The 15456-nt window shown below is 32.6% G+C and overlaps 1 protein-coding gene across 1 annotated transcript in view; it reads left to right on the top strand.

The window, feature by feature from the left end:
• Nucleotides 1-2520: 2520 nt before the first annotated feature.
• The window catches only part of LOC148274087 (sphingosine kinase 2-like), a 52059-nt gene continuing 39123 nt past the window's right edge, over nucleotides 2521-15456 (top strand). Inside the window, exon 1 of the mRNA XM_088237635.1 lies at nucleotides 2521-3608. Within this exon, the coding sequence (XP_088093761.1) occupies nucleotides 3223-3608 (386 nt within the window). The 5' untranslated portion in view covers nucleotides 2521-3222. The remainder of the gene's footprint in view (nucleotides 3609-15456) is intronic.

Genomic DNA, 15456 nt, shown 5'->3' with positions numbered 1-15456 from the left:
TTTCAAAATATCTTTATCACAACCTTATATGCACTTGATGGTGCATAGGGCACTGCGTTGGTTCATCAACTGCAACGTATCTCGATCATCTGTCGAGGTAAGATCTAACGCACTGGGGTGTGAAATATTGCAGCGTTAAACTACCTTTTGAAATATATTGAATATACGGAATATATTATATATATTTCCAAGAATACAAAACCAAGGACCTTAAGCATAATGGAAGAATGCACCAACCGCAAAAAAATCAAAAGGTGGTTTTATACTTCAATATTTCGCTGTCCATGGACTGGCAACTAAAGCATAAGATTGATCACCTCATCTGTGTTTAACAGATGATCGAGATACGCTGCATTCAGTTTATCTTTTGTAATATTGTATACACTACTGGGTGCAGATAGAATAATTTATTGACTATGATGATTAATCATTATTATTGTACTTTTACATATGGCGTAAAGTAAATCTCGTTTTTATGTTTTCCTTTTTACGAATACAACTTTTAACTTATTCCTTTAAAAATGTAAAAAAATCTTATTTAAAATAACGAAAGGCTTATAGAATGGAGTGAACTTTTTATTACCTTGCTACTTGCAATTCAAATTTATAATCTCTAAAGAAAACATCATTTTTTATTTCAATTTGGTAATCCGAAAAACACATTAAACCTTAGAGTATATACATATATACTCTAAGCATTAAACGCCTTTACTTCCGCGGGTAATAATAAATACCTAAAATATCAATCATGCAAAAATTAATAATAATCTAGGGTGAGAAAAGCTGACATCATAATAATAATATCGTCTTGTTGAAATCATAATTCTGAAACATTAACAGATCAGATTCTGTATGACAAAGCTTCCACACGAAAGAAGGAAAATTCTGTGTACATAAACGAGAAGATGTATCAATGTAGATTAAGCTAAGTCTACATGTAAAGTTATAGTTTTATGGCGTCCTATCCTGCCAACCCGTAAAAAGAAAACGGGTGATGGTTTGTTTATTTTTCAATATGATTTAATATTTTATAATTCATCACAACATGGGCTATCTCTTCGTTCTGGTAACGCAATAATACTTTCAAAACCCATTCACCGCTCTAATTTTGTTACCTCCTCTTTCACAACAGTAGCGTCTTAGTAGTGGAATAATCTATCCACCAATATCAGAGAGGCCCCTTCTTTATATAAATTTAAATTATGATTGAAATGTATAAAAAGAAGTATTTTTGAGGTTTTCTTTTATCCTCCTCCTTTACTTCCCATTTTTACCCTTTTCTCTCTTCACAGTATAGTGTAAATTTTCAGCTAATTTCTGTTTTAAAAAAAACAAATAACACACACATATTTATGTATATTTATATATACATATATATATGTGTGTGTTATTTGTTTTACAATAAAATTTTAGGATACTAATACAATACATGTTCCATCAATATGCCCATATAGTATTTAATTTCTCGAGTCGCAAGATAGGAATAAGGTACTGCTTTAGGCAATACGCCCGCCCTTATATGTGCTATATATATTGATTGTATACATATATAATATATAAAGTGTTAAATAAAAATATAAACATAATTTATGAATTACAAATTAACTATATTTTGATAAATGTCAATATATTAATGAACTTGGTAAACTTCCAATTATTTATTTAACCGATTAGCGTTCTCGCCCTTCAACGAACATATTCAGACTAGTAAATATTCTATAGTGTAAAAATGATTTATACAAATATGTCGTTCAAATTACACAATAAAATTTAAAATAAGTCTGCGCTCTACACAATCATGCTAGCATGCATAACTTTTGTAAAAACCAACCCCACTTTTTTTGTTTTGTTTGTTATTTAATTTTATTTTTTATATATTTTATGTATATTGGGATCCGAACTGTCAGTACGGTCAAAGTTAGTCACATCTTACAGGACGGTATGATTATATAAAATGCTGCGAACGCCCAGTTGCACTCCACCGGCAATACTTCGGACTAGTTCAACTTGTTAGCATCCACTCACGTCGGGATGGTTACCCTGACAAAAAATCCACCGAAGAAGGCAACGGGAAACCACTCTGGTCTTATTTAGTACATCAATAAGCAGTCGTTCTGGCTACGGAATGTAAGAGTAGAACAAGATAGAAACAATTTTGCTGTAGTAATCGCCAACGTCAGGGGGACCAGACAAAAGGCACCGGAAGAAGTATTTTTTTTTTTATTACACCAAATTCTGCAGCTCATGGTGAAATTTCTTCTTTCGATTGTATACGCATTTGGAGTATGCGTATATCCTATTCCTTCCAGCCTCTGACATTCTGAAGGTCATGACCATTTTTAAAATTCAAAACTAATAATTTTTTTTCGATATTTCAATTCTAATTTATTTTTATGGCTACATTAAAGTAAGACACCGTGATTGTTTACGGATAAAAAATGTTTATGGTGATCTACCATAAACAATAAATTAGATATTTTCATCTGTCAAAAAAAGGATATTGTGATCGTACCAGACGTCAGACTTGTGTCAGACGTCAGGTACTGTTCGTCGGGTGAGTTAGTTCGGTCTTCCGTTTGGATCTTCATCTTGATCAGTTTGATATTAATTAGTTGTGTTGGTTGATGTCAGCAGTAAAAGTGCTGAGTGATGGTGAGTTAGTATGTCATTCTTAGATTGAAAGCGATTTCCATCGCCCTTATTTCTTTAAGATATTTTGATCAGGCGCATTTGAATAAGTGTTGGTGGTAATCATGAATAAACTAATGGTATTATTCACGAAAGTGGCGATACGAAAGCCGAAGTTTATTTAGAAGAAACGTTCTACATATTATCAAAAAAAAATACATTGTTCCGAGTAAGACTTTCGGAAAAAGGATTAAGTTTGAGAAAGGAATGCAATGGTTCTACCAAGGAACAGACTATTTCCATTCACGATATTGTGGGCTGCAGATGCATGCGAAGTAAACGAAGGCATACTGGAGCTTCCTCCTGCGTCTGCACCTCACTCCCAGGACCGCAGGCGCTTAAAGTAGTGGACGAGAACAGTGGAGAACAAGATGAAAATGACGTTAGCGCATATTTATATATTTACGCATATATCCTTAAACGAAATAGACGTGGCGGCAAGCGAGAAAGGACGACAATAACTCTTAGATTCAGATCGTTCGATAAATACGACGATAATAACAAAGAAGCTCAAAAGTGGCGGATAGCCATAAAATGTTTAATAATAATCTACCTATAAATTGTCTATCGCCACCGTTAAACGAACGGAAAATATTGGTTCTTTTGAATCCCAAATCTGGCGCTGGGAAGGCACGGGAATGTTTCCAACAAAGGGTGGCCCCGATTCTCGTTGAAGCGGAGATTCCATACGATCTGCAAGTCACGAAACACGCCAACTACGCTAAAGACTTCATAAGGGAGCGGAATGTTTATGCTTGGCGGGGGATCGTCTCAGTCGGTGGTGATGGAATATTCTTCGAGGTTATTAACGGAATATTCGAGCGTCCGGACTGGCAGCAAGTTCTGGAGCAAGTCCCCTTCGGCATCATGCCCTGTGGATCCGGGAACGGTCTGGCCAGAACCATCTGTCACTTGTATGAGTAAGTTACATAATTCTTTATCCACTCCCAGCAGTGCCGGAACATATAATTTATGGTCAAATGATAAAAAATATACGTACTTAACTAACTTTCTTTCCGTAAGCAAAAAATATAGGATAGTGCCATTTCACTCCATCTTTGCGTAACTTATATTTCGCTTCCTCCACATTCATGGGTTTTCTGCACGCTCGCCGAATCATCCGAATTTTGAAATCTCCACTCTCAAGATTTTATTGTACCATGTTTTTCTCGATTTTTCCATCAATTTACATATTTTTAGCACTTCTTTCTTCGACTTGCTACATAATATATTATATTCGACACCATCGCAGTGCCCCTTCCTAATTTTGTACAATATATATATTTTTAAAACTAAAGAAGGAAGGAATAAATATGTTGACTTCATCCTTTAGATATCATGTATAATTAATTTATTGTAAGGGGATTGTAATTTAAATCTCGTAGTGAAGGTGTTAGCGCATTTGACTATCATGCAGGAAGTTTCAGGTTTAATTCACGGAAATGATAACGTTTTTTTTAATGTGTAACGACTGATTAAAATACACTTTTAATTGGTGTAACAATAATGCAGTACCCTATGCATCATTAAGTGCGGTTAAAGGTTTTATAGTGGTTAAAAAATACGTTATAATAAAAGTATGTTAAAAGTATTTTAATAATATTTTTAATGTTTCCAATCCCTGTAGACGAATTTGTGCTGGAGAAAATGGTTTCAAAAATAAATTTGTCGATAAGTCCTATAATAATTATTGAAATTTTAAAATCGAACGTCGCTTATTAATTTATCAAACAAATGCACTTTAAAAATAAATAGTGAGCTGGACATCCTAAACACAACTTATTTTTTTATTCTATATGAACTGAACCCGGCAATGCTTTGCTATTGCTAGATTTGAGTATAAACTCGTAAATAGATTAAATGAACACAATCAAAAGTTTGATATCAATTATCGTATTTAGTCCAAATTAGATATTCAACAATGTTTGATATCTATATGCCCAGACTTCCATATTCCCTTCTCAACAATGTTTTCCCTCTCTGTTGAAATAAATTTAAATACAAATTAGATATGTTTGCATAGAGTTAAAAATAGTCCAGAAACCGTATACGCGCATCAAACAGAAGGCGACTAAACTACTCTCGAAGGAGTAGTTTTACGTTTTGACCCATTAGTTGCTCAGTACGCAACTCCCGATTTTAATTCAACCCATGCCGTGTTGTGTCGTTTTAAAGTGTAGAAATACTGCTGGGATCCTAAAAAAACAGAATGGGATCAAATTCCATGTGTAAGTAGCAAATGATTGTGTAAGTAGCAAATGCATTACTTAAAAATCGAACTATTTTTCCATCTGTCAGATTGTCAAAGAAAACAAAATAGAAAAGAAAACACAATTTATTATTTGTTGGTAGTCATAAGCATTGTGATTAAAATACGTCGGAACTTCCCTCAAACTAGGGTTAAAAAATAAGATATTACGTTTAAGTTTGTAAGTGAAAATTCTTGATGGATGTTCATTGTAATTTATTATATAAATAAAAGACAAGTGATACTTTAATCCACAAATTTGGAATATCCAGTGACCGGTTTTATCGCTTTCGCGACATCTTCGTGACTGGTATCTTTATTAAGAAGTTCAATGTATTTATACAAAACAGAGGTAAGGATAGATAATTCAAAATTACCTGAAAGTAAATTAAATAAAGTTATTTTTATTTTAAGGATCATTATCAAATTTTTTTCGGGTTAACTAATGACTCGATATAATGCTATTTTAATGAGTTTAAGTATTTTATTTTTAGTGCCCCATCCTTCGTGAGTGTGATTTGTGTCAATTATGATTTCTGAAAAACAAAGGGTAAAAAGTCATTAGTAAAAATATATTACAATGGGTAAAGTAATGGAGAATGCACGTGTGTTATCTGTTCATTAAGTATATCTACCTTCATGTAACAAAAAATATCAAGATACGCTGCGATTTATATACCAATGCAGTGCCCTATCCACCATTAGTTTTTTCAAATTTTATTTTTTTGTATTGTTTCCTTATTTTGTTCATTTTCTTCTCTGGGTTACCGTGGTTACACTTAATGACAGACATTTCAGAAGATCAAAAAACTCACTTGAGGAAAAACATAATACAGTATAATAAATAAGAAAAGTATTTTTTAATTCACACCGTTTGGAGAAATATAATCGCTACGAAATCAATATTACGGTAGTCTAGTATTGCGTTAGATCGTAAATTAAGAATTGAGATCATTGCAATTATCGGAAACCTTAATTGACTTTTCCAACTCTGCTAGTCAATAAATAAATATATACTTAACGTTTTAGAACTTGCAACCATTATTTTGTTCAATTTGTTATTAAGTGGACATATTTACGCAAAAGTAAATATCTCTAGGCGTAGGTCCAGAAATATAATATTTTTTATTTTTTTAAGTCCAATGTTATACTATTTTCATCAGAGCATTCACGAGATATTACTCTCAATTAGAGATCCGTGTAACTTATTGGGTAGTAATTAAAATATTGACGTAGAAAATAACATTTTCTTTTTATGAAACAATAAACTCCAAGTTATTTTTTGTGCGTTTGTGATTTGAACCTGAATTCTCCATTCTGTGGTTTAAACAAAAAAGTATTGCATCAAACACATCGAATCCAGGGCACATGCCTACAATAGTATTTTTTTAAATATTTTTTATTTATTTATACTTTTACAATGTTTGTATTCTGTTTTTATACATAATAATGTTCCCTCACTGGGGTGTCTCGTGCCGAGGGAAACATTTTACAATATGTAAAACATGCCTTAAATTCGTTTTTTAACAAAGTTAACATAAAAATAAAATAAAAACGTAATTAATCTAATTAACCTAATTATCATTCACATAATAAGCAATATAAACTAAAATAATCATAAAAAAACATAACCAATTTATATAGACCTGTAGACCAAATTTCATAAACAGTACACAAATTTTTATTTATTTGGCTTGATCCACTCATCGATTCGTGCGCAACCCACCACCACTATCCATTTCTTAATAGCAATTTTATATTTTGAGTACTTTTTAATTGTCCTTATGGCTAATGGGGTTCAAACTGTCAGTAGGGTCGCAGTGAGTCACACCTTGCTGGAGGGTACGATTCCATAAAATACTGCGAACGCCTAGTTGCATTACACCGGCAACACTACTGACTAAACCTACTCGTAAGCGTCCACGTCGCAAACCCCGGGCAATGGGATCGCACTCTGAACGGTGTGATCACAGCAGATAACTAGAGGATGAAAGGCGAATTTCTGGCGCCTCCAAACCAGAACTATCCATCTAAGGGAAGGTAACTCCGATAGAAAAATCCACCAGAGAAGGCAACGGGAAACCACTCTGGTCATTTTTTCCCAGGAATCACTATGGAGAGTGTATTCAATAAGCAGTTGTCCTAGCTGCGGAACACAAGAGTAGCGCAGGACCGAGATGCTTTCGCTGTAGTGGTCGCCAACGTCGGGTGGACCTGACAAGGCACCGCAAGAAGAAGATGGATAATGGAAGTAGATTGTACACTTTAACCGAGTAGTAGGCCAATCCTCTTTGACCGAAAGTTGTATTCATTTTTAATTGTTTTTGCAGCATCAGGGTGGAGTATCTAGCAGAGGCGGTTCCTTAGTATGTGCATAAGTGCAGTGCACTGCCAAGTAAAAATATGTGGAAATAAATTAGTAATTTTATTAATAGTAAAAATATGTTATAGGTTCAAAGAAACAGGGATTCGTTGCAATATTATACTCGTAAACATCATAATATTCAATACTAGCGCCAAAAGATCTAGCGAGATCGACTCTAGCGGACGATTTTCTCATCTTGTCTACGCATGCGCAATCGTCCCCGTGCATGTTCTGTTTTGCACAATTCTTTACCCTGAATTTCTATGAAATATGTCATATCTCCTAAGATCGCCATGGAGCGAGATAGACAACGGTTTATAACGGGGAATCGTGCGTTAGAGGAAGAAAATAATATACATACTCCGGGCATTGCCAACGCATGCGCAGATTTGAAGTTTGTTTGCAATGTCACTTTGAACATACGTAAAAGACATGATATTAGTACGAATTTAGTTGATTTAGTATCCTATAACGTGCGTATAATGTTAGGCGAATTTAGCGTTCCTGGCTCCGATGCGCGGGCTGTCATCTGTCATACTATTGCTCGTTTATCACGTCAGACCTGTCATATTGTTATAATATTATTAAAAATAATGTACAAGTTGACAAAATGTAAAGAAATGCACTGCCAATGCTTTCGGTCAGGAGCCGCCAGTGGTATCTAGTAACTATTGTATTTGTGGAAGGAGTTATGGAAGGTAGAGAATTATGTTTGTGTGCGTACAGTAACATAGCTTTTACATAAAGTTGTTTTACAGATGTTACATTAAGATTTACGAATATACCGAGGGAGTTAGTTCTGATTGGGACTCTTAAGATAATTTTTATTAAAGCTTTTTGTGCAATTATCATTTGTTTGATCAATGTGTCATTTGATTATCCCCATCCGATTATTTCATATTCCAAAACTGATTGACTAATTGCGTAATATATTTTTGCAAGTTCTTTTAGGCTAATTATATTTCTTATAGTTTTAAAAAGGTAAATTAGTTTTTTCAGTTTATTTTCAACATGTTCGTCCACCTCTCTGCATACTGGTAAGCATTAGTGCATTCGTCTACCATGCCCGAGGTCCCGGGTTAGATTCCCTGCAAGGGCGACGTTAAATGTGGATACATTTATTTATTTATTTATTAATGAAATAATACAGTCTTTATATAAAACGAGGTACAAAAGAACAATTAAAAAAAGTAATACCAATTACAGATTTCACACTAATTTATTATGAATGCAGGAGGAGAGGGGAAAAAATTCTAAAAAAGTAAAAATAAAAAGATTACATAAAAAGTACATAAAAAGGAGAAGACATTGTATAGCTACTCTACTTTCCTCCCTCTCTCTCTGCTTCCATGAACATTTAAATTTATTTGTAAGAAATCACAACCAACAATAAATTATTAGATGCAGGTAGTAGATGTAAGTAAGTATAAATTAAGAGTGGAAATGGAAATAAAATTAAAATCAAAAGTAAAAGTTAAAGTTAAAATGAAAAGTTTAAATTAAAATTAAGTTAAAAGTTTAAATTAAAAGTTAAAATGAAGAATTAAAATTAAAAAGTCAAAATTGAAAAATAAAATAATTGCATAATACTTTCACGGAAATATTTCATAGTCTACCGGCATGGCGCCTTGAGCGTAAACCTCGTATTCGTGTATATTGCAAATGAATGATCACCGATACACTGCGATTGGAGTACCAAACGGCGCTGTATGCAACGTCAGGTGCAGATCAGAGAATGATGTCCGGATTCTCCTGAATGAGTTTTCTGTGATTTCCTCTTCACAAAGCAAATGCTTAGAAGTCCCTCAGCAAGTCCACAGCCGATTATCCCGCCAGATCCTCACACAATAGAACAATGAAAGCATCCACCCCCTTCCCGAAACTGATCATGACAAGACTTGTGTCTTTCTTCAGTTTCGCATATCACTATCAATTATTTTAAACTGATCAAGCGAAAAAATAATATTTCTTTACAGTCAAACCGCGAAAATAACGAAATAAAGAAACTTTAAAAGCTTTCACTGTACCCCTCACTGCAGTATTGTCAATTTGTGTTAGAATGTCAATCCTCACACAATAGTTGGAGCAGTTAGAAGAAACATAGAAAAGGGCAATAATGATGTTTATAAATGATATCCTTGAAGTGATAAGTTATTATTTCCGCAATGCTCACTCGCTGTTTTGTAATATCTATTTTAAATGCTATATTTGTGAATACGCACATTATAACTTATAACCAAAGTTTATCAGTGATTTAATATTTTATCCCTCATCCATTTTTGTTATTTAAGCTTCGCTCTTATGCTATAAAATTTATTGTTGGCATTTTTTTGTGATTTCTTTCGTTGTAATTTCATTGCAAAACACAGTTTTTTCTCATTATAAACCTTTTTGACGAGTATAGAAATATCTCATTGGTTAATTAGGAGCAAGACGAGTCAAGTAATAATATGTTAAGTAAAACATTTAATATTTTTAAAATGTGTATCTTAGCTACATCTGCAGGGTAACCCTCCCACAACACGGTAGATAGGTTCTTATAAATTGACTAAAAGAAAAAAAGTTTTTTGTCATTAAAATTTTTACAATTAATAATTTTTATTTTTGTGTCAAATTGTAAAAAAACCCTTTAAATTTTATAAGACATTTTTATCACATAAAATTTAATATTAGGATTTTTTTTAACCAACCACCAGTTTCGTCCCTATTATCCTTTTCGAGCCTGAACGTGTAAAAAATCCGCGAGTATTTAAGGGCGTTACCAGGAATACTCAAGCTAAAATGCTATAAATACGAATTAAAAAAAAAAGTCATTATTATCATCATGTTAGTGTTTATAGAACTGTTTCATAATATTTCAAGTTTTCTGCGAAATTTATATATAGGTAAACGTCGTTTTACGCCTGGGTTCCGTTTCGAGAGACATTGGCGTAAAATGAACACAAATATAATGGAAGATATAAGGTTAGGTTCTGTGTCAAAATTCTATGAACAATCTAACATGTTTATTTAATACATATCCTATGCATTTTAAAAATAAATTATATATGTATTTAATAAATACTCTTGATATAAATAATGTTTTTTTTATAATAATTACTAGCTCACCAGTTCGTCGGTACTAAATTAAATTATCTCACTTTAAAAAAAAAAACTATTTCATTTGCTTTGATTGTTGCTTCCTTTCTTGCAGAATCATAGCATAAACTACAAATATTTTAATATTCTTTTAATTTTAATAGTAATAAAATAAAAAATAAAATAATACCTTTTTATTTTTCTTAAAAACAAAACGAAAACTAACTCGGAAATAATTTCACACACACAATAGGCTGCTAGCGTACTCGCGTACACATAATAGAATAAAACAACGTGTAAAAGTGTGTCTGTTATTAGAATCGCGGCGCCTACTGCCTCCTGGAGTCGGCCGAACCGGGAAATCCCACGCCGGCACCAACCGGCGTAATTGTAAATCGGAGTAAATCGAACCGGCGCAAAACGACGTTTACCTGTATTTTATCATAAAGTAATGTTGCGAGAGGATGCTTTATGACATCGCACTACTTTCACTGTGACACGTTAAACAGCACTAATCTAAATTCTCGATACGCGTTAGCGAGGCGGTAAAGCGGGAAGTTGGGTGAATGTTACACAGCGTGCAGTCGCCACTTAAACCAGCCAATGACAGGTCATAAGCCCTGTAAATGCCTAGTCTTACATATTCCCTTATTTAAGGTATTCTCTATCCCTGTTGAAATTTGTTCATCTTAATGACTCCCGAGGGGGTGAAATCCAGTCTTTTGTCTACAAACATTTGGACAAACTTAAATATTGTAAAAAAGTTATATAAAAAATATGCCACTTACGGGATTACACCTCCCCTATTATTATTATACCTAGGAGAGGTTAAAAACTTTGTTTGGCTAGAATCTATTTCTTTAATGTTTTTTTCTGGATATGTCCAGGCAGCTACGTGGTCAGCTGACTCAGATTTGCCTTTTTTGATCGCAAAATATTTTTGAGAATTTTTCAATCCCTGTATTTTTGCCACAAAATCTGGACTGTCAAAAGATTCTTCATTCTCTTTAGGGTTTCAGAGCTTTCTGTTTAAGAATATCACAATGGTTCGAATCGTTGCTTCGTTTAAATTTATAGTAGTGTAGGCAATGTTTGCCACTTTTTCTTTCACAGTGCCATCTAAAGTTTGTATTTTTACATCGAATGAAATACATTTTCTCTTTAACTTTGTTTCAACCGTCTTGTGTTGTGAGAAGCCGTGTTTTAGGAGGGTTGGTTTTCGCAACATTTTAATAGTGCTAGAATGAAACCGCGTTGTTGAAGACCGTGTTACAGGAGGGTATATAAACTGTTTATAAACTCACATTCGTGTGTTTATATAAAAAATATATTATTGATTGATTGCATTTTAGTTTATTCATTTACCGAAGTCTCATAATGTATGTGAACTGAAATATATTTTTTTATTCATAAAACGTGTCCTCATTATGGTTGAATAATTTTTATTAAAACAGTTTTTTCAGATATGACGTCAAAGCTTATCTTCTTCTGAGTATCAGAATATATTTGTAAATAATACATTATGTACGTCAAGATACATAATACGACGATTATTTCAAAATTTAATTATTTTCTTAAACAAAACAAATCCATAAAAAAGTACAGACGTAGATGATACTTTTTTTAATACCTACATTATATTAATTATGTACGAGTATATGTGTTTTGTGTTGATGTCCAAGGTTAGTGCCTTTGAACCTTACTCACTACTCAAAAGATACTTGTTGGAGGACCCTCAAGAATCCTAAAAACGAATTTCGTATAAGTTTTCGTTCTTTTAAACAAATAAGTAGAAAAAATTGGTTGAAAACAAGTGCTTTTAATGACTTAATATATTTTTTTACTTTAAAACAAGACATGCTAATATTATAAAATATTTATTATTATTTTAAGATACTGTTTATGCATAGAATTAAGAATAGTCCAGAAGGAGCGTACAATCATATTTGAATACATCGGACTGTGTCCAATAATTCCCCCACTCCCGGCTAACTTTCGCCGCGCGTGTTCGTGAAGTCGCCGGGTAATGTTGCTTGATGGGAAAAAATCATAACACAAATGTAAGGTGAAAAAAAAGTAATCTGTTAATTTCTCTAAAATTGTATTGTGCACGCGGAAACGTTGATTGACACAACGGAGAGATAAGTAAAGGGTCATTTAATAAGAGTAATTGAATTAATGAACTTTGAACTTAAAATATAAAACAAATTTTATTTGACATAAAACGGATATTTTTATATCACGTTAAATAATATTTGATGTTTTAAAGATAATGTCGTTCGAATGTCCCCCACGGCGTTGGAGGTCTAATTTTCATTAGTTCTTTTATTAGATGAGCAAAGTAGGGTAAAAAAATCTACCCTGACAACACTAACGAAATTTCCATTTTTTTTCTTCGATAATCTGACAGATGGAAAAATAATTCAATTTTTAAGTTATGCATTTGTTATATACACATTCGTTTGCAAATTACATATGAAATGTGATTGCATCCTGTTTCTTTAAGATCCTAGTAGTATTTCTAAACATTTAACAAAAAAATTAATAGTCTTGATATATTTAACACTCCATACAATATGTACAGAAGAGAATTAATGGGCTTGATTCATGCTCTTCATTCATAATTCGTTTAATCATTAAATCAAATGCAATTTTCCACTCTCACTTTCCTTCAATCATCCTTTACCACTCCTTATCAATTTCCTTCTTTTCCTTTCCACTATCTCCTTGTTTTGTCCATATTTATCTTATTTTAATAAATAGTATATTTATTATTTATATAGTTTAAACTTCAAGCCGTCGTCGCTTTATTACAGTATTATTTAGTGAATACATATAATTGGATGGCAGGCCCTACTATGTATACATTTTATATAATTAAAAAAAAAAAATTCATTTAACCTGTACATCTGTTTGTATTCGAAATAAAAAAAAACTTTAAAAGGACACAACACGGCATAGTTGAATTCTAATCAGGAGTTGCGTAGGTACTGAGCGACGTCTACAAAGAAACTAATTGGTCAAAACGTAAACCTACTCATTTATGAGTAGTTGAGTCGCCTTCTGTTTGATGTGCGTATGCGGTTTCTGGACTATTCTTAATTCTATGTGTTTATGTTATATTTTGTTGTAATATTTTAGGCAATGAGGTTTATCTTTCAGTAAGTTACTATAACATTCTTTGTTATGAGTTACAGTAAGATCTTTTTATGTTAGATAGGTACTGTTTTGTGTATATTATTTATAACCACCCTTTTATGTTATTCTTGTATATATCGTAACTTTAGGACGAAAACGACTCAACTAAAAAAAACAGCTTTTTGGGAAACTACAAAAGAAGAATGTAAATTGTGACACTTTCGTATTATTTCGTCGATTGTTTCGTATTTTTTGAAGTGAGCACCAAATTTTAGTTAAAATATACCAAAGGCATTCAGCTATGAATCTATGAAAATAAATCGTAATAAAAATAAATTGTTACCTATATGTTTAAACAAGACATTTATTCAATGAGTCATTATTAGGTTGAAAAAAAAAAACAAATGCACTTTGATAAATAAAATAATGACATAATTTTTATTAGGTCGGAACAGGTCACCAAACACATGTTTTTATGTATTAACGAAATGACATAAACTTAAATAAGTCACTAAGATTATAGGTAAGTCGGAACGAAACAGTCCACAAAGCTAAATGGTCGTTTTAATATTTTTTTTAATAAAGTGATGTTGCCATTTGTATCGGAATAAAATCGACTCAACCGGCTATATGTTTGTCTGCGTTGCATCCTTTACACAGCAATATAAACATAACACTAATAACGTCGCTTCCGTACTGACACGGAACCTAAATTATCTGAGCAACAAAGAGACCGATGTAACGGTTGTGTCATATTCCCACCCGAATGTTGCATTTTTAAATGCAGAAAGATGGATAGTGGTCATTGAAGTCGTTTTATGATATTGACCCATTTTAAGTTTTTTTTTAGTTAAGTCGTTTTCGTTCTAAAGGTGCGATATGTGCATTATTTTCATGTTTGTTTACACGTTGTTTTCCATAGTTCTTCGTACCGTTAAATTGTTTCTTTTTTATTTAATTTTAATTTATAAATATTTTGGTAGAAGGCACCAATGAAGGGAAAACCAAATTAGGTATTATATGTAGCAGGAATGTGAGAATTCTTGGTATTAATTTTTTAAATAATAAAATAATAATATTAACCCGCTAAGCTTCTATTTAGAGGCTTGTCAGCCGGTGGGAAAGAGGGAATATGGAAGCAGGTTATGAAAAATAGTCCACAACACCCAGACCAATAGAGAAAAAAATCTTTCTTGAATATTTTTTTTGCAACTGGCGGGAATCGAACCCGCGACGCCAGTTTCTCGGTTAGCCGTCTAACCAACTGCGCCACGGCGCCTGTAATTTATTAAAGAAATAAACATGAAAAAAAACGAATATTGGAATTCTGCGATTCAATTTTATTTGTTTTTTTTTTAACAATTATCACTTTCGCCCTCTAACGAAACTTTACACTAGTGTTTTAAAAAAATGTTATTATATTTTATACGTTAAAAATTAGATTGCTATTATTGACCTACGTTTTTTGTTTTCATCAATTGATAGTATTTTTAAAAATAGATATCGGTTTATGTTTTTTTAGTTTTGCTATCATGTTTTAAATATTTTAATTTTTATTATTGCATTTATGATTTGTGAACATCGAGAACTAGAAAGCGTGGTGCCTTGTAAAAAAGACAAGCGTGATTAAGGCTTCTATAATGCATCCACAGTTTATGACCTTGTCAACCATATCGTCCGTGCTCAACCTTTGACCGATAGTTTTTGCGTCCGTTCTTTTATTTTTTTTACTCCTTACAATTCAAACCACCGAGCACATCCGAAACTTTTCTTGAAAATCTATTCCCCAACTCAATATTTTGATGTGCAAACAAACATTTGGACTTAGAATATTGTTTAATAGTAATCGCATACCCTTACCCGCATCTAACAGTGCATAAGGCACTGCACTAGTACACCAAATTCAGCGTAACTGGATCGTCTGTTACATAATGGAAAG

Source organism: Micrasema longulum, unplaced genomic scaffold, assembly GCF_059751315.1.
Source record: "Micrasema longulum isolate JH-2025_06_02 unplaced genomic scaffold, ASM5975131v1 h1tg001763l, whole genome shotgun sequence".
NCBI lineage: Eukaryota > Metazoa > Arthropoda > Insecta > Trichoptera > Brachycentridae > Micrasema > Micrasema longulum.
This window is presented reverse-complemented; position numbering and strand designations above follow the sequence as displayed.